Source organism: Acromyrmex echinatior, unplaced genomic scaffold (genome assembly GCF_024713525.1).
Source record: "Acromyrmex echinatior isolate Ae372 unplaced genomic scaffold, ASM2471352v2 Scaffold21, whole genome shotgun sequence".
Lineage (NCBI taxonomy): Eukaryota > Metazoa > Arthropoda > Insecta > Hymenoptera > Formicidae > Acromyrmex > Acromyrmex echinatior.
Genome location: NW_028259055.1, coordinates 103,210 through 128,284, shown reverse-complemented (window position 1 = coordinate 128,284; position 25,075 = coordinate 103,210). Strand labels below are relative to the sequence as shown.

The 25,075-nt window shown below is 32.0% G+C and overlaps 1 protein-coding gene and 1 pseudogene across 8 annotated transcripts in view; both read right to left on the bottom strand.

The window, feature by feature from the left end:
* conu (Rho GTPase-activating protein conundrum) overlaps window positions 1–25,075 on the bottom strand; it is a 77,478-nt gene that overhangs the window by 29,935 nt on the left and 22,468 nt on the right. For 2 of the 8 annotated variants that reach the window (XM_087416366.1, XM_087416367.1), the window contains exons 3-10: window positions 23,623–23,864; window positions 17,964–18,094; window positions 17,699–17,880; window positions 17,456–17,606; window positions 16,333–16,676; window positions 16,095–16,261; window positions 13,030–13,207; window positions 12,661–12,952 (exon numbers count right to left, since the gene is read on the bottom strand). In XM_087416366.1, the coding sequence (XP_087272492.1) occupies window positions 12,661–12,952; window positions 13,030–13,207; window positions 16,095–16,261; window positions 16,333–16,676; window positions 17,456–17,606; window positions 17,699–17,880; window positions 17,964–18,094; window positions 23,623–23,864 (1,687 nt within the window). Of the gene's footprint in view, window positions 1–6,067; window positions 6,353–7,673; window positions 10,484–10,615; window positions 12,953–13,029; window positions 13,208–16,094; window positions 16,262–16,332; window positions 16,677–17,455; window positions 17,607–17,698; window positions 17,881–17,963; window positions 18,095–23,622; window positions 23,865–25,075 lie in introns of those variants that run through there. The other 6 variants (XR_015548365.1, XM_087416370.1, XM_087416369.1 and 3 more) reach the window with 6 other exon arrangements.
* On the bottom strand, window positions 2,563–5,623 carry LOC147906540 (uncharacterized; annotated as a pseudogene).

The following is a 25,075-nucleotide window of genomic DNA, read 5'->3' as shown; positions in this document are numbered from 1 at the left end:
TTCACGGTGTACCAATGACCATTTTCCAATTTTGTAATAATTTTGTAATAATAATTGGGACATTCCATCGGTTTGCTGTTTCGAGGTTGAAGCAAAAAGCGCGTCCATACCTCCAGATGTCAATTCTATTGACGATGTAAAAATCTCACAATCGATGTTCGGTGCATCAAGAAGTGTCGTCATGTGACATCTAACAAACTCCTTCAGATCGTGCAACCATTCGAAGAATGTATTTCTCATCATGAAATCTTCCGTCATGATAAACAAATGACGCAACACTTTTCTCTCGGAGGTAGAGAAGAAACGATTCATCTCTTCCTTAGAATATATAGAATTTAGCAAACCTCTCGTTTTCAACGCGTCCAAAAATGATATTAATGCATCTTTCATTGTCTTTGCCTCCCTCATACGTATCGTATTCGGGTCTATTTTTCGCTGATTTACCATATAGGTCTGTATGCATCCAATCATCATTCGCAAATTTTTGATAAACGTATTCGTAATCCACGTCTAATGTATTTAATCGATAGAACCCATAAATGTTTCATCGAACGTCTTCCTCTTTCTCATCTAATAGTTGTTCAAACGATTTCTCAGTGGATCTCGTCGGTAGCTCTTCGACCTCTTTACTTTGAGACTCCATCGTAATACACAAATATAACGTTCGAAATCACCAAAAAGTATGTATGACGAAAAAAAGCCTCGCCCATACGCATTTATATACTATTGTCCATCGGACATGTTAACGGATGTGATTTCTATTAAGGATACAAAACTGCAATAAATAGGCACCCTTATGAAAATTGAAACAACGTCATGCGAGAGAGAACGCATCCGAAAGAGGATGCAATAATGTCTTATCACATCTTTGTGGTATCTATCAAGGAGACAAAACTGCATAACGGAAAAAGGGACAATGGATTCTTATCGTATCTTTAAGGATGTGGTATCTAACAGGAATCCATAAATACGCAAATAACTGCATAAAAGAAAATTGAGATAAAACGTTAGATTCTTATTTTGCTATTTTTTTTTATTAAACTAACAATTAAAAAAACACGACAGTAAAAGTGTGTATGAGGAACGGTGGTACAATCGAACGTAATAAGGTGTCATCGCGAAAAAAATACATGACATAAGTGTGAGTGAAAGCGGATCCGTCGTGAGAGATCAAATTTTCTAATACGCATCCGTCGATGCGAGTGAGAAACAAAATTTTCTACGCATCCATCGTGAGAGATCAAATCTTCTGCGAGCGAGAGCGAGCGAACATGGGCGTTGGTGCGAGCGAGAGCGACAGCGCACGCGGGAAGAAAAATGCGCGAACTCCCTCAGTCGCTCGTCTGCTCTCGAGCTCGCGGGATCGTCGTCGCGTTGCGTCACGTCGTGACGTCACAAGCTCACACACACATGCGCCCGTGGGGACGGGGGCCAGGGAGGAAAACTACGAGAGGTGGTGGGAGGACAAAGCAGCTCGCTCATTGGCTGCCCCCCCGCACCACAATATCCCTCTCGCCCAGTTTTCCCCCGGGCCCCTCACTCCGCGGTTCCCCCATGGCTTCATATATATATAGATCATCTACTACGGTGGGTAGTTAATTAATTCGTAAATTTTTGTTATGACGATCGTCAATATTTGATTTTTTACAAAAACACTATATCGACTAGCACAAGTGACTGTTAAACAACAATTGAGTGACCAAAATGGCTATAATTTTCACAGATATCTTGCAAAACATGTATAATTGTAGTACCAGAATGGTTTTAGCGCCATGTTGAGGCTCAAAACTTTTCAAACGACCCTCGTAATCATATAAGATAACATAAATAAATAAAGTAAATTAGATTAATGTAAATTTTATGATTTAAACTGATAACAAAGATGATGATTGTGACAAAAAATGCGATATGCAAAGAAATTTTTTGCATATCATGCACAAGTAATATCGCAAATATCACATGTTGCTTTTTTTGAACGTTTTTTGAAACAAAAATCTACAAGAATTTCAAATTCTTCTGGTTTAATATCTATATATAACCGTTTTTGTACCAGGCATATTTAAATAAATTTTGAAATCATGGCGAAGAAAATTGAAAATGTGTTAACGATTGTTGTTAACGAATTTTAAGATAGAATATCTCGAATGAAGTTTAACTTCCTGTTACGTCCAATGGATTCCATAATTTCTTCGTTTCGCGAACATTCGACAAAATAATCGTTAGGATAAAGCGCGAACAAAAACTCGAGCGTTAACAGTCAACGATCGGCGAGCGTGACAATATTCAAGAAACGTGTCGTTTGAAACCTTCCCAGCGATATTGGAAAGATTAGCAAAAACATGAATATCCAGAATCGCCTGATCCACGGGAAAAAATTTACAAATTATGTAGAGAAAATTCTGTTTAAACATGATCGGTTTTAGTAAATAGAAAATCTAAATGCGGATCAGGGATCCTGTATAAATAAAAACTGATATTTCTAAACGCGTAAGAGCAAGTTGAAGGGCATTTTCTCGTCAATAACAGGAAATGATAAAATAAATGCAGGATGACAAGCGTAGCTTTTAATTTTTTGTTTCTTTTCTAGATTGTCGATTATAAAATTTTGACAAATACTGTCTAGATGAGAGAACGCACGTTTAAGTAATAAAAAAGAAATGGGATTGAAAAAAAAAGGAAATAAGAAAATTCGAGTAAATCATTAAATCGTTCGGAAGGGACAATGAGTAAGACTCGGGATTAGATCCTTGGCTCAAAATTTGGACCGAAGATCGTATCGCTCGTTAGAAACAAGTGTTATAGCGTCCTTGCGGGACCCATATTCGAAGCGACAAAAAAAAATGATGCGTTCAACTCGGGGTACTCGCCTTTGTGCGGATACCTGCAAGACAAAAGTCTAAGTGTCCTTCCTAGCCTCATCATTTCGTTCCTTCTCTTTCCAATCGAATCTTAAATTTAAAACTTTTCAAGGGTTTGACGTAACATTCCAATATAGAGATTAAATGGTTATTAATTAAAAAATATTCAAATTAAAGGCCATACATCACAAACGCAGGATCTTAATAACGAAATTATATTTAATTTTTAACAAATATAAGTAAATTTCATTATACATCCTTTTTCAATATACATAATAATAATCAGAAATAAAAAAAATCAAAATAATTGTTTACACAATAAAATCGCACAGTCATAAAATGTCATCGTATAAAATTTAACTTTCAAATCTAAAAATCTATTATCTATGATAATATCTAAAAAATATTTTATAAAATTCTTCCACATAAACGAAAACCGTACACATCTAACGGTTGTCTTTGACCCGTTGTTTCTGTTGCTATAGTTAGAAGAATAAAATCTTGTATGGATATAGATCTATTTCTTGCAACTACATTAGGGCAACGGCCAGTCCATGAATCCAGTAATAAAATTGATTTAGGACCAACGTTTGGAAAAAAAAACTTCTCTTAACCAAATCTCAAAATAATGCATTAATAACCAGATTCGGAAGCTAAAACATAAATATTATTTTCCCTAAACATTGTTTCTTCTACTCTCGGACCGATTGTTCCAATCGGTTCTTTTAGAACTAAAAAGAGGAAATAATAATCTACCATCGCCTGAAATTGTTGGTTGAATGATAGCTATGTATAGTTGCTGAAACTGACTATATCGTACATTCCATCTTTTTTGTGTCTTTAATTGCTAATAAACGGCCAGCATGTAATTCTAATTGAAATTCGCTTTAATCAGAATTATATATATAATATTTTCAAATCCATAACGAGTTATATAATATTTAATATATATTTAATCTCAACAAATCTATTACCTTCTGCTACTAGATGCTCTTTTGATTGAATAGTTTTTTTTTGTTATAAATTTTGTGATTTTTCAGGATACAATTCTGTGTAGACTTTTAAATTTTCTTCATCTTTTCCGTCAAGATTAAACTGTAAATTCTGTAACGTTTATATTTTCTTGCGCTTTGAGGACCCATCGAGTAATAATATCGAGATATCATGAATAGTTATTCCTTTTTCCAGACCTTCTCGGAATTTTTCTAATGCGTATGATAAAATTTCCTTTAACTTATCTACTTCCACCACTGTTTATCTGTTTTTTCCATCTTCGTAACTGATGTAGTGATGTTACTTTCCGAAATTTATGTTTTACTGTGTTAAGCAACTTTGGCTTTGTTGTAACATCAGGTTTCCAAAATTCTACGGCTCTCCTTTTATATTCGATTTTATATCTCATTTTCACATACCATTTCTTTAACATTATACGATTTTTCTTTTCGTTGTTCTCTTGTTCTTGTTTATTCAACTCTTCTTCTTCAATAAGATTGGAAATAAGACCGTTTATGTTAAATACATTATTTTAAATACGAAGCGCCAATACGGTCTGAATGTTAAGATGTGGAACTATTATATACACAGTGCATTCAAAAAGTTCCGGGACTATTTTTTAAAACAGAGAAAAAACGAGATAATCAAAAGATATTTATTAGTTTTCTACATATAGGCCTTCTCTTTCCACACAAATTTTTGAACGTTCGTAGAGGTGTCGGAAGGCGCGTTTAAACTGCTCAGCTGGTATGGAGTTCATAATACGCATCACATTGCGTTGAATGTCTGGAACATCGTCAAAACGGCCCCCTTTCATAGCGTTCTTTAGCTTGGGAAACAAGAAAAAGTCTGCCGGGGCGAGGTCCGGAGAATAGGGGGGATGGGTGATGACAGTCACCTTCCGTTTGGCTAGAAACTGCGCTACCAAAATCGCGGTGTGCGCGGGCGCATTGTCATGAAGCAAGAACCAGTCTCCGGATTTGTACTGGTTGGGCCGCACGCGCCGTATCCGTGCCAATAATCGTTCCAGGACACTTTTATAGAAGACCGCATCCACTTTTTGCCCTGGAGGCACAAATTCTCTATGGATGATGCCCTGAGTGTCAAAAAACGTGATCAACATGGTCTTGATTTTCTTTGATGGCTTTGAAACGCGCATACCACTCGAACACTTTACTACGACTAAGACATTCATTTCCATACGCGGTTTGTAACAATTCGAGGGTTTCACTTGGAGTTTTCTTCAATTTAAAACAAAATTTGATGGCGGCTCTCTGCTCCATAATTAAAATTGTGACGCGACAAAAAATCACAGCTTTACTCTATCAGCCAAAACTCGCTACTGAATCGAGCTGTTTGAAATTTTAACAGTAGCTAGCCAGAAGTCGGCGGAAAGTAGTTCGCGCGTTGGAGCAGAGATAGCGCCACTTCCCGATTTTAGCGCGCGGTAGTCCCGGAACTGTTTGAGTGCACTGTGTATATTCATTTAATGAATTAATTTCAGAAATAATGATCTTCTTCTTCAATTAATTCTGCTTCTGGAATATCAAAAGAATCTTCGAAATCAACGGATTCTTCCTGCTTAATTTCAAATTGATCCTCGTACATTCCTTGTAGTACATTTTTTATTTTCTCTTTCATTTCTCTCTCGATAAATTATAATTGTATCAAAATAATAGTAACGCTTCATTATGTATTTAAACTATATTATTTAAACTGTATTATTGTATTAAAGATAAATTTTTATTTACAATTAGTTTTAAAATGACAAGTATATATTGTATAATATTTATTGTACCTTTTTAAATCTTTCTTCTCCGTGAGAAATTCAATAATACATGCGATATAAACGTTTGTATGCAATATATGATAACTGTTAAAAGTTTTCCCACAAAAATAATAACAAAAGACTTTTCTGTTCAGTACTGTAAAAAAAAACGATAAATAACGATAAAAAATACGACAAATAAGAATTTCATATAATATATATTATATTTACAAGCTGAAAATAAAAATATACGAGAAATATAAATATTAAATTTTTTAAATATATACTCACAAAATCGTAGCAACTGATACACTGGAACACGATGTTACTAATACGATTACATTGTACTGACCATATTCATGTAGCTACAGCGTTTTATACTGCTACTCATTATGTACCCCATATATTCTCTCCTCTTTTATTACGTTCAATCATTTCTCATCTATAATTCTTTTTTCTGATCTAATTTTTCTTGTTGGTTTTAAATTAAAGCACTAAAGAAATACGATTTTGTAAGATATTAATTCAATTTGTATGTAAAACAAATGTAATTCATATAAGTGCGACATGTATTCTATACTTTTTGTCTTACAATTACATAATACACACTTTCGATCTTGACACTATGTTCTCATCCAGACGTCACGTAAGTGTAGTCTAGCCGTACGATAAAAATTTCTATGACTAGACGTTCGCAGAGTTCCAGAAGTAAATATATTTACATCATTACTTCCTATTATGTGAAAATACATAGCATCATGAACGTGCTGTGTGAAGGAGGACGGATGACGTATAGAGGTGTTTTTAATTATTTCTCAAAAATGATACTTTGGAAAATAACTTTATCACACATGATTGAATTCGTCTTAAAATAATCTTTCTTTTTATTATAAAAAGAAATCAAAGTTTTAAAAAAGTGGGAGAATAAATAAATAAAAAAAAATTAAAAAATTTTTTCTTTTTTTATTATGAAATACTCTTCAAACCATGTAATTATCATTTCAAATATTTTTTTCTGTCTCTTAGAGTTTTAACCCGTTTCGAAAAAGAAAAACCGATTTTTTTTTCTGAAGAGTGTTTCATCTCTTAAAAGTGCATATGGGCACGTATAAAAAAACATGTCGTTTATTCTTGTCTGGAGAATAACATACTAAAAACTCATTAAGATCGAACACTTTTCATTCTTAGATGAGAGTTATCGTTTAGGGTTTATTTAATTATTGCGAAAAATATTACTAAAGCCACGGAGTAATAAGGAGATCAAACTCGAGATCGAAACGGTATAGGAAAACCCATAGAAAATCCAGCAGATATGATTTTAATGCCATTTTAATGCCAATGCTTTGCAGGAAAAATTGGAAGTATTGATTGTCACGAGATTACAGGTCACACGTATGTATGTATATATGTAATAGTATATATATATATATATATATATATATATATATATATATATATATATAGTAGATAGATACGTGTGACTTGTGATCACGTGACAATCCAACTTTTCCTGCAAGGCGTGATGGCACTAAAATCACATCTATTGGATTTTCCATGGGTTTTCCTACACTGTGTTTCGAGCCCACGTCCATCCATGAGATTTATGTAAGTGCTTAACTATGTATGTATTCATGTATTGTATCATTTACACTATAATTCAAACTCTCTTTAATTATTTAATAATCACTATAATAAATAAGTAAATATATAGTAAATTTGGTAGTTTAATGCACAGTTGGATCTCTTTCCTTGTCAGAAAAAATTAAGAACTTATTTAAGGGTAACTCCACGATACGTATGGCATACATTTAAACAAGTTAGATAAATTTATAAAAGTACATGAAAACAAACATTCGTGAATGTCTTCGGTATACTGATATAGTATACCGAACAGATTGTAAGAATTGCGATGCATCATACGTGTGCCAAACGGGCAGGATGCTAAAAACTAAAATTAACAAGCATAGAAATCACATAAATTGGAACATTTCACTCGGTGATTACTGAAAACAGATTGCAAATATCACATGAATTTTACTGGGATAATATAAAAATTTTGGACAAAGGAAATATTTTAAATAAATGACTACTATCAGAAACGATTCATAAACAAAAATAGTTTGAATGTAAAAAATTTTTTATTTTTCTATACACAGAATTTTTAGATCCTTATATGTTTCTTTAATTTCAAAGACTTGACGCTTCCCACTCTTAGACCAAAATCGTTTAGGGTTTATTTATTTATTATTGTCTTGGCATATGTTCTCATTTGAATCATGACTACTGTCAAGAACAACGCAAGACGCGTCCATCCATGAGATTCATGTAAGTGTTTAACTATGTATTGCATCATTTACACTATGATTCAATTCTAATTACTTAAAAATCACTACAGTAAATTTAGAAGTTTAATGGACATAATTACGTGGAAATTGGATGGATGCGATCTGTCAACTCACGTTAAATATTTATGCACATCTGACGACCAAATAATTTTTGTACCAAATATTAGGTGTAGTAAAAAGAAATCCATCTATTGGAAAAATAATGGATTTCTTTTTATTACACCTAATAATTCCATAATCTCATGTATCGTGTATTGTAATGTAGAAATCTCACCAAGTTAATTCTTTATTTTATGGTACTTCAATTTTAACGATAATTATAGAGACTCTAACCGGTCAAAACCGGTTTATCACATATTAGTTTAAAATTTATGTTTGCACTACACCCTGCGTCGGCTCTTAAAAGCTTTTTATCAATCATAAATTTACTCAGTTTGCTAAGAAAGTTTACTGTAAAATGCTAATCTAACGTTTAATCACTCGTGATATTCCTAAATTTTTCCGATTAATAATAAGAGATGGCAATTCAAGATTGTCATTCATCTTAGTCATAGAACTGGTAACTTCATTCTGTTTCAAAGTTTGTTTGTAATAAAATGATTTTAAACGTAAATTAATTATCTTAAAAATGAAATCCAGGGGATAGTCAATATTTAATAACGTCTCGATAATAAAATTGATATTCCTGTAATGAAAATTTCAGATGTGACAAAAGAAAGTTCTGTCAACCATTCTAACAATAATTCCTCTCTTTTGCAAAACTAGATATGAAGACAAATAGTTAAGATATTCCCCGAAAAGTGAGTTTATGAAACCAATCAAATTTTAGAAAGTTATTGTTGTTAGAATTGTTGAAACATCAAGGAAAGACTTGTCACTAATCTCAATAATAAATTGAAATCTCGGATAAAATGAATTAAAAATATTAAGAATCTTATTAGTCATATTCGAAGATACAGCTGTGGTAATATCGTCTATATATCTGACATAAAACGGAATTGAGAATTTCAAAATTTCTAAAGCTCTAATCTCCAAATCCTGCAAAACTAAATCTGCAATCACTAGAGATAGAGAAGATAGGTAAACCAACAGTTCGTTTGTATAATATTATCATTAAATAAGAAAAAAGTTGAGTTTAAAACTAATTGAAATTGAGTTTAAAAACTAATTACAGATTCAAGCAATTACAAATTTCTCCTTGGGAATGTTACAACCCCTTGAAATATTCAACCATCATTATAAATGCTGTTCAATATTAATCGGCACATCAATCGGTACATTTGTAAAGAGCGAAATCTAAAGAGATTAAACAGTAATTTATGTCGATATGCATATCAGATAACTTATGAGCTACTTCAAAGCTGTCTTTCACTTTATTAGCAATTTTAATTGTTATTGTGCATAATGTTATGAAGAAAAACAGCCGAAAAATATAATGGACTGTCAATATAGATAAGATAATGATTCTCAAAAGATACTCAGATTCATGATCCTTAATTACTTCATAAGACCTCGGCAAGTTTCCGAGCAATAAATCTTTCTATAATCAATGATTCTATAATCAATATAATTAATAATAAATTCTTGATTCACCATCTCGTGAGTAAAATATAAACATTACTAGCGAGAGTTTTTGTGGGATCTCTCACAAGATGTAAGATTTGATGTTGAGAATGACTGACAGTCCTATAAACATCATTCAATTCCAACTTAAGTAATTTTAATATAAAAATGTGCTTTTCAAATCTTAAATTCGTATATAAAAAAATTTAGATGTGGAATAATATTATGGAAGATATAAAATTTAAGGATTCTGACTTTATTTTTTCATAATAATATTTTGTTGTTTAATCCATGACTTCATGAGTCTGAATAACATCAAACATCACATGAAATAATTTTTATAAAATTACAAAATAATTTAAATTTCCAATCTGGCACTGATTATTTAAATCATGTTTATGTTGGCATTCTTAGTAAATTATAAAACCTTAGCTTATATGAGCTTTAAGTATATCATTATTCATCAATTTCTGTATTTCACATATTTGTAAGCCTTAAACCTTTTTTTTTATTTATATTATTTGTATCTTTATGTTCTCGCTATTTATTTTTATATCATAACTTTGGCATTGTTAACAACTTTACGTGATTGAATCAATGCTTCTTAGATTTCTTTTTGAAATCATCACTGGCATGGAACCACGTTGAAGGATTGAGCGAGGACTCGCCTGTTATGCAGGAGTATAACAGATTCAATCAATTTTTAAACTATTTGTATTGCTGAGTATCAATTTTGAAACTATTTGTATCGCTGAAAATGATACCAAATGTGGCCAAAATGTTCGAGTTTTTTAAACAAGCTAAACATATTTATGTTTAATTTTTATAAACTGTATGTTGAATTTGCGCACCAATCGCGTCGTATTCTCATTTGCCCTACTTTCTCCTAATACTTTGAATTTTAAGAGTTCTTTAAATTCTTTATTTAAAACTTTAATGTGACTTCCGCCTGCATGCTGAAAAAAATTGTTAAACATTTTGTAGGTTGAAAATGATAAAATATCTAATTTTTTACATCTTCAGAATATCTTAAAAACTTAACGTGGTAGGACATTTTCAGGGCCACATTCGTGATCAGCGCATTAAAATCTATTATAAACAACTTCGTTTATTTTGAGGCCAAAATGTCAATTGGTATATAGGTTGAAACTAATAATATTGTAATACATTATCAAATTTAATGTTATATAATATCCGAAATGCCATTTCTTTTTTGTATTATACAATTACATAATACATAAATATATTATCGCATAGGTATTTCAATTTGTTATATTGCTTATTATAAATCAAACATAAATAAATATTGTACATAAAAAAAAATGTATATGTATAGATACAACTTAAGAACATAAACATTCTTTTGCGTATAAATTAATATTTTATGTAATTGTAATACAAAAATCAATATTTTTAGAATATAAGATTATTAATTGATTGTGAAATAAAATTTCTCAATTTCTGTGTACTATAAATAAATAATTCGTTCTTGTAAAAACTGTATTCAATTTTTAATCTGCCAAAAAAGAATCTATCTCTATGATAAATTATTGTATCTCTAAATATATTTATTATTATACATGTGCAATTTGGTAAACATAAATATATGATAATAAAATTATTATAAGGTGTAACCATAATATTATAATAAGATATTATTGTAATTTTATTATCATTTTATGATTATAAAATTATGATAAAATTATAATAATTATAATATACGATAATAAAATTATAATAGTCATGAAATATAATAATAAACTAATAAGAATTAAAAAAATTGTTAAAGTAATATTAATTACATACTTAAAATTTATACAAAAAAACAAAATACTTTAGATCTTGTAATATGTATGTAGGCATTTATGACAAAGGAAGGGAGAATTATTATTTAAAATATTATGTATAAAGATATTTTAAGAATCACTTAAGTTAATTCCAATGTTCAATCTGCTAATGTACATCTTATGCATTAAGGAGTCGTGCTCAGTCAGAAACTTAAAAAAAAAATCGATTTATGGATTTAACATTTTCTGTAAGTACAACATTTGAAAAATATTTCCTGAAAGTTTCAAGTTAAACTGATTAAAATTGATGAAGTTATAGGCATTCAAAGCATACTGTGCTCGATCGTTAGGAACAGGTATAATGCGGCAGTTTGATGCTAGACAAAAGCCGTCCCTTTCTAACTATTTTTGTGAGTCATGTATTTTGGAAGCTACAATCTGTCCTATATAAGCCTGGAATAGATGATTTTTGGTTTAAGTATTAAGAAATGAATATTTTATTTAAGTGTATATCTCTCTTGAAACTTTAAACATTTTTTTCAAAATCACATTTTCCAAATCGGTGACCAAAATATTGGGTGGATCCATATATTCGTTCGGTTTTTGAAGGTAAAATGAAACAAGTTTTTTTCATACAAAGAATGAATTTTAATCAATGATATGATTCTCCGTTTTTGCACTACTAACAAAAACCGAATGAATATATGGATCCACCCAATATTTCTATTACGTCGATTTCTTTCAAACTTTACAGATTTATTTTAAATATACAAAACTAATTCTTAAACGAAAGATTTTATTATGCGTAGTTTTTTCTTGATGAAAAACGAGCAATATTTTTATTGAAAACTCGGAACTTTGACTCTTAATGTCCGCCATTTTATCCCAAATAAATATTTCGAAGAATTGTTCGTTCAAGGACTAGATAATTTAATATATTAAACAAATCTTTTCGAATTTTTTATTTCTAATCCAGATTTGAGCAACAGTAATCAACGCAAAATGATTTTTGTAGACCTTCAAAAAAATGGCTGTATCTTTTTTATTTTTAAATATTTTTTAATAAAAAAATATGTTCAATTCATAAAAATATATTTTTTTACATGTAGATTTTTTAAAAAGTCTTGTAATTTTTGCAAAAAATATCAAAAGTCACACATTTTTTTTACTTCCTGACTGAGCATGACTTTTTAATATAAAACATTTTGAAATTATGTATATACAAGTATGATAATATATAATCCAAGTTATTTAATTATTGTTAATAATATTTTTTCTTGTATTTGCGATATCTTTCTACTTCAGACTGTCTTCGTAATTGATTTATAAGCTCCATCGGAACGTACCATAACTTTTCAACATTGTTAAGCAGAGCTTCCGTTACTCGACAGCATATAGCAGCCATGTTAACCTGAGCGGTTAGATCGGTATGGTCTTGAGGATGAACATATCGGGGTGGAAAAAGCGATGGTGCCACAATCATCGCCACATTATGTATTGACATTTTATTCGATGTCTGATTTTCGATGACCAACTTCAGAAAATTTAACAATGCTTCTAAAGTACACCGATGCTCGACAGGTAGCAACAGCACCAACAAATTAAGAGAATACACCAAGTCATTAGGATTCTTGACACCTATAAAATGATTTCTTCATATTCTTACAGCATATATTTATATGTAAAATATTATATCATGTATATAATTTACTAACCATGACTTTGATAGAAAGCGTCAATCAATTCGACAGTAAAAAGAGGTTGCGGTAAATCTCGTAATAATTTTTTCAGAACGGCTGACAAATCGTGACACGGAGTACGTTTAAACAACTTGTCCATCTCCTTTGGTTTACAATAAAAATCTGTTTCTAGTTCCGTACAAATTATTTCCACCTGAATAATTAGTTTTAAGCTTGACTTTAATAATATATAAATAATTAAGTGACATACAAACAAATAAACAATTACTTTAACCCTTTCTTGCAAAATTTAAGAAAATTAAATTTTATGTTTAAGAAATTAATGTTTAAGAAAATTATATTTTTTATATAATTTTCTTAGATAACAAAATGTCTGCAGTCTTTTAGCAGACTGTCAACAGATTCGAATAGAAAATGACAGCAGTCTGCATTAGATTTGTGTTTTGTTAACATCGCCTGTTGACATAATGTGAAGGCAAATTGTTGGTAGAAGCTGAGCAGATCCTGTCGACATTATCTGACTCTAGACTGTCAGCAAAAACACAAATCCTACTCTGACATGACCTGATAGCAGATTGTCGACAGAAATTGATAATTGATAATTGATTGTCGACAGATTGTTCCAAAATCTGCTGGATTTCTGTCAACAATGTGCTGTCAAATCATGTCAGAGCAGGCTCTGCTGACAGTCTAGTGTTAGGTGATGTCGAGAAAATCTATTTGGTTTCTATAGGCAATATATTATCAAATTATACCACAAATCAGCTCTGGTTCTTTTTCCAGTCTATCATTTACTTTTGCTTGCAAATTTTGTTACGTTTTTTCTAGCAGTCTGTCAACATTATTATGTATATCTAATTTTAACAATTCTGTTGTTGTTTTGTTAGCTTAGTGTGTAGCAGACATTAAAAAAAATCTGTTTTCTACAGACTTAGCTATCTGGGTTAATACATAAAAATTTTTGAGATCGTTGATTGTAAATTTAAAGTCGCAAAAGTCAAAATGGCAGATCTATAACAAAATGAAAATATTAATTATAATTTAAACATGACTAAAATTTTATACGTAGGCTTTTGATTTTAACCTATAGTGCAAATTTGAAAATCTGAAATAGTAATTCCAATTTAGAGAAGAAGCTCTTGTTATTTTTTAACGAAAAAGTTTCACTTTTAGCATAACCTACAACTAACCACAAAAAAAAGTCTTAAGGCTCCTGAATAGGCTGTGTTCCAAAATTCACTGCCAGCACTGAAAATCTATAGTTTACGTCACGTGTATTATACATTTTCAGTACTGGCAATGAATTTTGGAACGCAACTATAGTCGCGGCGGCCATGTTGGAATCGTGACGTCATAGGCAAGAAATACACGTTAATTTACGCTGCATGCCATTTGTAAATAAAGACAATTTGGACAAATCTAAATAACAAGATCGCTTTAAAACACTTAAAAATGGACAAAAACTGTCTTTTCCTCCCTTGAGAGTCGGTAAATGGTCGTAAAAGGCAGGTAAAGTGAGTCTAAATTCGGGCAGAAACATACGGTTTAACAGCTGTTGAAACAAGTAAAACATACGCTTTTACATATAAAATTCCAGGATAAGTTTCTACCCATTTTTAAGACTTTCATAAGTACGAGACACATTTTTACAATTAAACAAATAATAACGAAATGGCATGCAGCACAAATTTTGTCGCCAAAATATTATATCACTTTTCCTATAAGTTCAACCATTTATCATGGCGAAGCGCTGTATACACACACACACACACACACACACACGCACACACGCACGCACGCACGCACGCACGCACGCACGCACGCACGCACGCACGCACGCACGCACGCACGCACGCACGCATCACATACACACAAGCACGAGCCCATATACATGTACTCGTGCTTGTGTGTGGCTACCGATTTCGCTACATTTCGCCAGGCTGCCGTCTGATTCTGTGTCGCTGGCTGAGTATTCAGGAGCCTTAAATATAAATATATAACAAATATTGTATAACAATTTAGTTAACAATAAATAATGAATTTTTAAAATTTGTATTTGTTCTAAACTCACATTAAATCTACTATTTAAATTTCTAAATTTTGAATATAGATTTGAAATCAGCGATTTCAAAAATTTTAGCGCAAAAATTTTCCTTTATTATTAAACTAATACATATACATATTCTTATTTAAATAAATTTATTTCAAAAATATGATTGCGAATCCGTTACTGTCAGACTTTCAACGCAATCCATCTGAATTAATTATAATCCCCCCAAATTTAATCTTCAAAAACTATAAAAACATATTATAAAAAATATTAGGTGTTGGAATTAATTCGTAGCGTTTTTAATGAAAGAATGTTATTTATTTCACATGAGCATTAAAAAATACATTAATGAAAGTACTTCCCATCACTTGTAAAACGCTACGAATTAATTCCAACACCTAATATTATCGGCCGGGAATCGAACTCGGATCTTTAACATTCCGTGCGAGCGTCTTAAGCCTTTAGATTACCGAGACTTTAGTATTTCTCGCAACAATCGAAATGTATATTGCTAGAGATCGGGTTCGATTTTCGGCTAAGGTAATATTTTTCGCAATAAGTTTGTAAGATTAAATTTGGGGGGAGATTATTAATATTTCAGGTGGATTGCATTGAAAGTCCAACAATAACGGCACGCAATCATATTTCTGAAATAAATTCTGACGCGCTGTGTGTGTGTGTGTGTGTGTGTGTGTGTGTGTGTGTGTGTGTGTGTGTTGGTGTTGGTGCGTATATATAAAATCTTTTTTTTATATATAAAATGGTTTTTTTTAATATAATTTTTTATTTTTTTAAATAATTTATTATAAATATAAAATAATTATGTATTATGTTATTCATGTATATACAATATATATATATATATATATATGTATATGTATATATATATATATATATATATATATATCAAAAATCTAATATCAAATATGTTACATAAATCAATTAAGTACATAAACACACAGAAAAACTGCAAAAATATAGGTCCTATGGGACACTATGCAGTAAAGAATTAATCAATAATTATACTTACTTTTTGCTTATGGCCTCCAACACGAAGAATACCTTCTTCTTTTACTCCACGTTTTGTCAATTCATTAAGGATTTTTTGAAAAACTAGTGGTATGTTATTTTCTTCACTTGTTAATTGACTGTCCCTGAGTAATAATGTCGATAAAGAAACGCCAAACAAATTTCCAGCTACAAATATGTATATGTACATCATAAAAAAATCATAAGAAATTGCACATGAGTATAATTATCTTATATACCTTTCCTTCGTCGCTTATTGGGTTTTCGTCTCGAAAGTGGTATATTATATTTATCAAAAATTGCCGTTAGTTCGAGCCATAAAAGAGGCTGCAATCTCATAAAATCTCGTTGCGATAACAATTCTATATCTTGCCGAGCGTAATCGTCATTGGTAATAAGATTGTCAGCAGACCACATTTGAGATTTCGCTTCGTTAGTTTTGCACATCTCCTCGAAACTAAGATGACCATGTGACGATGTACGACTTAATGAACGAGCTATTAAGTTTCCATCCGCTGGTCTAGTCAAACCATATAAACTGCTATGACTTCGTGTTACTGTCACATGATTTCCTGAACTCCGTCTTAAATATAAACGTTGACAATTAGAAAAAATATTTGGTAATTATTTACATTAGAGGATCCTTTCTAATGACCTTGACGTATGTTGCTAAAGTCATGACCCTTAGTAACTTCCAACAAGTTTTAGTCGTCGCTCGTTATTCAATAAAAAGTTATTACAAAAAAAATGTTGAAAATGATGTCTCATTTTTACTATGTAAAACAAAAATTTTTCGCTTTAAAATATATTTGCACACAAAGCGAATTCTCTCTCCGGTCAAGGAGCATCTGACTTTGCACGTGGAACGAATTTCACCCTGCTTTCCCTCTCTTCCTAGGGGCGTCCGACTTTCCACGCAAAGAGAGGTCCACCCCCATCCTACGAGAAGCGGCACTGCTTCCAAGAAATATAACCTAACTCAACCCATATTTAGTTTTCAATTGGCCATCGCTTTGCATGGGTAGATCTCTCTTCGCATGCACTCTTAGACAAAGGGAAGATGGAATAAATCTCGCTTCGCATAGAAATCTGTATTCCCTTAATCGGTTCACTCATATCTTTCTCCCAGCCTATCTGACTTTCATGTAAAGCAGAGAAATAATTACTAATTTTGACTGTTAATAACCTTTTAACGAATAACGAGCGACGGCTAAAATTTGTTGATAGTCATTCAAAATCATGATGACCTTAATAACATATATCAAAATCACACAAAGTCATTGGTAGAAGTCCTCTAATGTAAATAATCATCAAATATTTCAATAACAATTAAAAACAATTATTCAATTTTCTTAAAAATACCGAAGAGCTGATTCCTTTGACCCAGCCAATTTTCTAACTGATTCAGTATCTAAATTTGCTACATCATTAAGACCACAATTATTATTTCTCTGAAGTGGCCTGGCAATGTGTATTGTTCCCAATCTGTGGTAGCCGGTCAACTGAATTCCTTCTGTGTGATAATATGTAATATCTTAGTTTTTCAAAGTAAAACTAGATTGATAATCTAGAAATTATTACATATAAATGCAAAGGCAGTAATACCAGAATCATTTGCGACATCCCCTCTCGACCAATTCCCGGCCCTTCTGAAAATTTCTTGCACGGGCACAGAAGCAGGCACAAAATTGAGAACTGTTTGGGGGACATTTAATGTTCTACGAACCGTTGCTTTTCTTTCATTTGACGTACGGTGGAATGTAGAAACAAAACTCGGAATATCAGCGCTTTAATAATTAGAGAGAAATAAATTTCACCACAAAAATAGCATGTTAATTACAATAAAATAATTACAATAAAGTAAACTTACTTTTGATGCACATCCTCGATCACATTGACTATTGGAGGTGAAGGAGGTGATGTATTTTCTGGTGTGGCGTCTCGAATTGAATCTAAAGAATCTGGTGTGGCACTACGTGATCGTGTACCTGTGCTAGAGACCTATAAATAAATACATTTACAATTTATATAAAATATATCTTATTTATCGCAAACACGCACGTACGCACGCACGTACGCACGCACGTACGCACGCAGAGATATAAAAAATATATTGTGCGTAATATGTGTGCGTAAGCGTATATGAAAGGAGTTTTGTAATTCAAACATTATCTACCAAGCATCAATCTTCTAATCTTTATTCTTCATGCTTTTTAATTACAATTTTAAGAATTTGTTGATAATAAATTATGATATAAATTTAGATCAATTAGAATAAATGTAATTAAATACAAAAAGTATTATATCAAAGAAAGATGCTTAAATATTTCTTGCATAAATTTATTTGACATATACTATCTGATTCTGCATATTGCACGCCAAAATCTTTTTCGGTCTTGAAACGTCATCATGATCAGAATCAGAGTAGTAACATTACATATTGACAAGCAATTTAATAATTCTTGATGCTAATAAACATTTAATAAATAAAATAAATTGAGTTTTTTTCACTAATCTTTATTATCATTTTTTATTATTTATTCCGACACATCTCTGGATTTTTATACTTAAAATTATAAACTTTTATTCGAGCTAATACTAGAATTTCTATAACATTCTATTTTTTTTAAATAACTTAAAAATAGCAAAGAAACTAATTTTTTTATTTTTAAATCCATTTTTTTCAAAAACCTGACGTGTTGGAGAATTTTCAATCACGCATTATATTACAATTTGTAATATATAGGAAAAAATTTATCAATCACCTACTATTGTACATATTGCGATGTGAAAATTTTTGTCCATTACTGTAGCGAGGAATCTTGCGTCCTCCCGGTTAGGGCGATTGCGTGCGCGTGCGACTGCACGTGCGAGCGTGCGCTAATCATTCTTAGTTAATTTATTTGTTGACAAATTACTTTTTTAGATAGTCTTGCATTTAGATCTAGTATGAAGTAACTTGAGGCGAGTTTGGGAATATTAGGGTGAATCAATGACACACGAACAAATTTTCCTTGATTAATAATGACGAAAGAAAAAGGTATACACTATTTCTGTGATTCTTGGAACAGAGAGAGAATTTTTAATTTAAGGTTACAAAAATTGGAGAGAGAGCGAAAAAGGTTGATCAACTACAGAAACGTAAAAAAAACCAATTACATTACAAATACAGAAGGTGCTGCCGTAAAGTAATGAGATTAGCAATCGGGAATTTTAAAAACAAAAACTATTCTCAATAAGTATCACCAACAGACCAATAGACGTGGTCGATGGCTGAATTATTGTTTTTGTAATCTTGTTGTCTCACCCACCAACGGAAAAAAAAAGACTCAGAAAATACAATAATAGGCTGGGAGCTGCCTCACCCAAGAGCCCAAACATGCAGGTCGTATGATTTCGTACATTTGTAACATTCTAAGCTTTGCTGTATCGCACGCAAATTATAAAAAAAACTATGGAAGGAGGAAGCTCTATGTACGCCAGGTGGCTGAGGATACTATCTATCGGAGATAAAGACACCCCGACACGGAGCTGATGGCGGAGCTTCCTCGGATTCTCCAAACCAGCCCGAATAACCAAAAGGCTGCAGACATTGGAGAACCTCTTCAAATTATATTGCGCGTCCTAAAGCGCAAGAATTTATGGCCCGCGAGGACCTATACGATTCGCGGAACTGATAAGGGCTAATTAGCGCATGATTAGAGGAGAACCAAACGGCTTGCGTGAATCCACGGAAAACTCTCGGCCGGCACTCCGTATCGTGGCCGAGCCAACGAAAACTGTGAGAAGACGCACAATTTCCTGGGATTACCGATTATCGAGAGCCTACGACTCTTTCAAGAGTACCAGAGGATACGAAGAGTCATTGTGTGAGACGAGCATTATCGTACTTGTAAAGCTGCCGATTGTGAAATTCCTGCCATCGGGTGGATTACGCGTTAAGGCTCTCGAGAAGTTTCTAGAGGCCGATTTAATGGCTGCCATGTGAGTTAGCAAATTATTAGGTGGATTACGTGCCATCCACCCCGAATGCCTTTTCTTTTCGAGGGAAATACTGATTGCCGAGTCCCCTTGTCACAATTGAGTCGCTTTATATTATTTTATTTGTATACTGATCAGTCGAGATTTTCATTGATTGCGAAACCAGAATAACTGTCCGGATTAGAGGTCCGTCCCGATTCGCGCCGACGTAATCTATTCTGGTTTTCTTTTTTTTTGTCAATGTGTGAGCTCTTCATCGACGAGAGACTTCATTGCGCGGTTAACGTGAAATATTTGCCTTTCTTGTGTGATCTTTCAGAGAGTCTTATTGAGATCTAATGTGACTGCCTTATCGGCGTTAATGTTGACTCTATCATTGTTTTATCGCAGATGCCATGCATATAAAACCAGATCAAACATATGAAAACCAGTAATTCAGCATCTCAAAACATACTTGTTATCCATTTTTTTGTTAATTTCTATGTTATTCTTGCAGCCTATCTCTTTCATCCTCCGACAATTTACCTACCCCTGTTGCCGTCGCGAATTGTAATTACATAAATATCAAAAAATAAGCAAAAAATTTACAAAAGAGTGGCATGCTCTCTCGTGCCTGGTGCCCAACTTATTTTGAGAAAAAGCTCTGAGATTTTATGAAAAGTGGTGATTACCGAGTAAAAGAGTTCATTTATGTGAAAAATATAGAGTACGCGACGAAGTTGTGCTGTTATTCGTGAGTACAGTCACAATATATAATATAAAACAAAAAACAATAAGAAGACACATAAGAGTCAGCAAATCACTTGAAAGTGTATAAAAGATCTACATATGTTATGATATATTAATTATATAAAATAAGAATTCTAAAAATTGGGCATTACATGTTTCGGCTTCTTCATTGAGCCATCTTCAGACGCTTGATATAGATGTGCAGTCAACATATTACTTAAAATTAAATTTAATTTGATGATGCGAACAATGTTATTGTAACATTATCGGCACTGAACGGATGAACATTCCACAAAGAATGGAAAAGATTGCTCGCATAACAGGCCGAATGTTTGAACTTTCTCGTTGTTCCGCCGATCGCCAACTTCATATCGCATATTAATAACTCCGTCAGAAAATTAAAACATCGATGATGATGTGAGATAATGAATTCCAGTCAGAAAATAAAAAAAATATAGTATATATATATACACAAGAATAAAACTAGATATGTGTGTCAAGAAGTGAAATTTTTGATCTTAAAATTGTGTAACCAGTACGACAGTCAGATACTTTTTGACTGACAGAAATCATGGTATTGTGGAATACTCAGTTTCTGAAAGGCATTCTACAATGCGTTGCAAACACCTTTGCCAGTTGAAACGTTTGTCGCGACAATCAATTAGAATTAATGATATTATTTATGCTTCTAATTGGTTGTCGCGATAACGTTTCAACTGGCAACAGTTGTTTGCAACGTATTCTAGAATGCCCTTGATAAGTTGAAATTCTTATTCTCTGTCCTCTGTTCCTTTTATTGTGCGGAGCCCCTTAATACTATGACAATCCGCCATATTCTTGGTTTTACAGCCAACACGTGCGCAAAACAAAACTGAACCCTTCATTTGCTCGTACTGTAGCTACAGTATGTAGTTATGCTGTGATATAGTACTGGACGAAGCATTAGGGTGAAATCACACGATGCGGAAAACGACTACGGAATAGAAAATGCATCATAGAAGCAACCAATCAGCGTTATTCTGCGTTATTTCGAATAGCGCTGATTGGTTGCTTCTATGACGCATTCTCTATTCCGCAGTCGTTTTCCGCACAGTGTGATTTCACCCTTAGCATCGAAACCATCTTGGCAGACTTAGAAAGAGATAGAGCGATACTTGGATAGTAGTGAATCATGTAATCAAGGGTCCTGAAGCATTAAGTTGATATATCTGTGCAAAATGATACTTTTGCACAAAATATACGTAGAAATTATATTTCAAAGTTTCATTTTGTATCTAATAATTAATAATATAAGTTTAGAATTATCGTACTGCATTAATACTAGTCAATATTTCTGATGGCTCCAGACTTTAAAAAATACACTACTGTCCTCCCTCTCCTGAAACATAATTCGACCAATAGGATAAGAGTAGAAAGAGAATTCCGTGTCCAAATATCTATCTTACTCTTTCCATCAAGACGAAAAATCAAAGAGATTTCGCCGCACCGTCCAGTACTATACGAGTACAATGAGTTTGTACTTTGGTGTAATATATAGCAGCACGCTCATCTACACCAATGATATGACAAAAATAAGAGAAAGAGACCGTGGAGGCCAATCTCCCTCTTATTCCCTCTCTCATTTTATATCGTTATATCATTGAACAGAAAGAGGGAAAGATTAACCATCTTCCACGGTTCCTCTCTCTCATTTTACACCACCATATTACAGGCAGAAGATGCTAAATATTTAGCAACATATCTGGACCGCAGACTAACTGGAAGAAACATATACGGATGAAACGGAGACAACTGGGATTAAAACTTAGCAAACTATATTGACTGATAGGCAGGAATTCACAACTAACATTGGACAACAAACTATTGATCTATAAAACTATACTTAAACTAGTATGGACTTATGAAATCCAACTCTGGGGATTAAGCAGCGACTCTAATAATATAAGAATACCAATGCTCCGTGGTACGTTACCAACAAAGTGCTTCATAGAGATCTCCGCATGTATACAGTAAGAGAAGAAACACATAACTTTAGTAAAAAATATCACTCAAAACTAGACACTCATCCCAATAAACTAGCAAAGAATCTCCTTTCAAAAAGTGAACAGATGAAAAGACTAAAAAGATTCAAACCTACAGACCTTACTATTTTAAATGCTATGCATTCAAAAATAATTTAACAAATAATTAAGATAAAAGCGGAAGAAAAGCAGCCATTGAGCAACCTCCTCTCTGTCCTAATCAAATCAAAAAATTTACTTATTATCTTTGGATAGATTGTAAATAAAGCATAGAAAAAAAAAAAGAAATTTCGACTGAAATCTCCATAATTTCTTTTGTCGACCTTTAATTTCTCATAATAAATCAACGAAAACTTCATACGACCATATGTTCAAAATAACTTATTATTAGTTTCAAAGATACAATGTCCAAGTTGACGGAAAAATTTCGTTTCTCCAAAAATTTCGAAAACATATTTTGATAAACGTCTATATTTCAAAGATATCAAAATAACTTAAGTAATTTTCGAAATTTTTAGAAAAAATAATATTTTTCCTTTAACTTGGACAATTTGTATCTTTAGAACTATAGACCATTGCGAATCATATAGTTATATGAAATTTTTATCTTGATTTAGTGTGAGAAATCACTCCTAAAAATCTTAGAATACTTAACTATCACCATATATATATATATATATATATATATATATAAATATATATATATATATATATATATAATTTCCCAAGTAACTTGCTTTGTTCTTATATAATCAATTAAAGGTATTTTAATTTTTTAATATTCATTTGTCGATATACCTCTACATCTTTAAAGACATCTCTAATGTCTGGTTTGCGAACACGTTGGCGTTGATTAAAACATTGTTTAACTGTATGATTAAGCGATCTCACGCGACGTTTCACAGTTTCTGCTTGAGCTCGTGACAGAGGACGCAAAACTGCTCCTAATTCCTCAGGTTGAATTTCCCTGCCTGCCTTCCATGCCTCTGTTAATTGCCCTAAACCAGCTGCATGTAACCATTCAGCTTCTTCTTCTCCTTCTGTCAAAAAAATCCAAAAATATTCATTCTATAAATTTAAAATGTACAATGTAAAATGTATGTTGTAGCATAATAACAACTTTTTATATTTTTAAGTTTTTTTCATACTTAGCTTTGTTGTTAGATTTAAATTTTTAAAGGAACGAATAAAGTCGTTGATTTTTGCATCCGGGATGTGAAAAATGTGTTTTTTATAGTTTTCGGATGTACAGAATCACGTGGAACAATCAGTTTCCATAAGTATGAAGAGAACATACGTAAAAATGTGAATAAAGTGAATAAAATTTTTTCCATAAGATGTATAATGATCGTTTTTAATGTTTTAATGTTAACTGTCAAAAACATTAAATATATGATATTTTGTTATAATAGAGTTAAAATAAAAAATGAAACAAACATACAAAAACCAGGGTTGATAAAAATTAAAAAAAAAACATTGTTACACACAGCTGCACGTTCGTTTCAATTTTTGTAAATAAATTCGTCGCGATAAAGTGTCTAACTCTAATTCCAAGAACTCGACGTTGTTTGTTCATATGAACTATGTGTCTGTGGACCACAATTTGTTTTAAATACAAATATTTTAAACATAACAACCCTGACGAAAACTCTAAGAATGTAAAACAAGAATCAGATACATGTGTTTTGCATGTCTTTTTCCCGCCTTTTTAAATTTTAGATTTTAATTGTCAATTTAATATTATAATTGACCTTTGATGTCAATTCCATACCGTTATTAACGAGCACTTCGATATGCACTGTGAGGAGGTTGCGCAATCGGATTTTGCAAATCATTTAATTCTAAAAAAAACTAATTCTGATTCATATTTCAAGATCTGCGATCATTTGTGTGTTCGTGATTAGGGGCAAAAAACGACGACTTTTTTCGGGCTCCTTTAATGTTAACTTTAATTTTTACATTATACGTACAAGATGTCCTTAAATTCTCATAAAATGTGTTACTTTATGCTAAAACTGCAAACAACTTTTTCTTTTGGAATAATTGCGTCCAATTAGTAGAAAAGCAGGTTAAAATTCCCAGATAGCAAAATGTTAGCAGAATATCGATAAATTAATAGCAGATTTGATCAGAAAATGTTAGCAGACTAATGTCGCATTTTGCCTGTTCTGCCGACAGAACCTGTTAACTATGCAAACAGATAGCAGCAGAAATGAAACAGAACCTACTGACAAAATCTGATAACAGATTG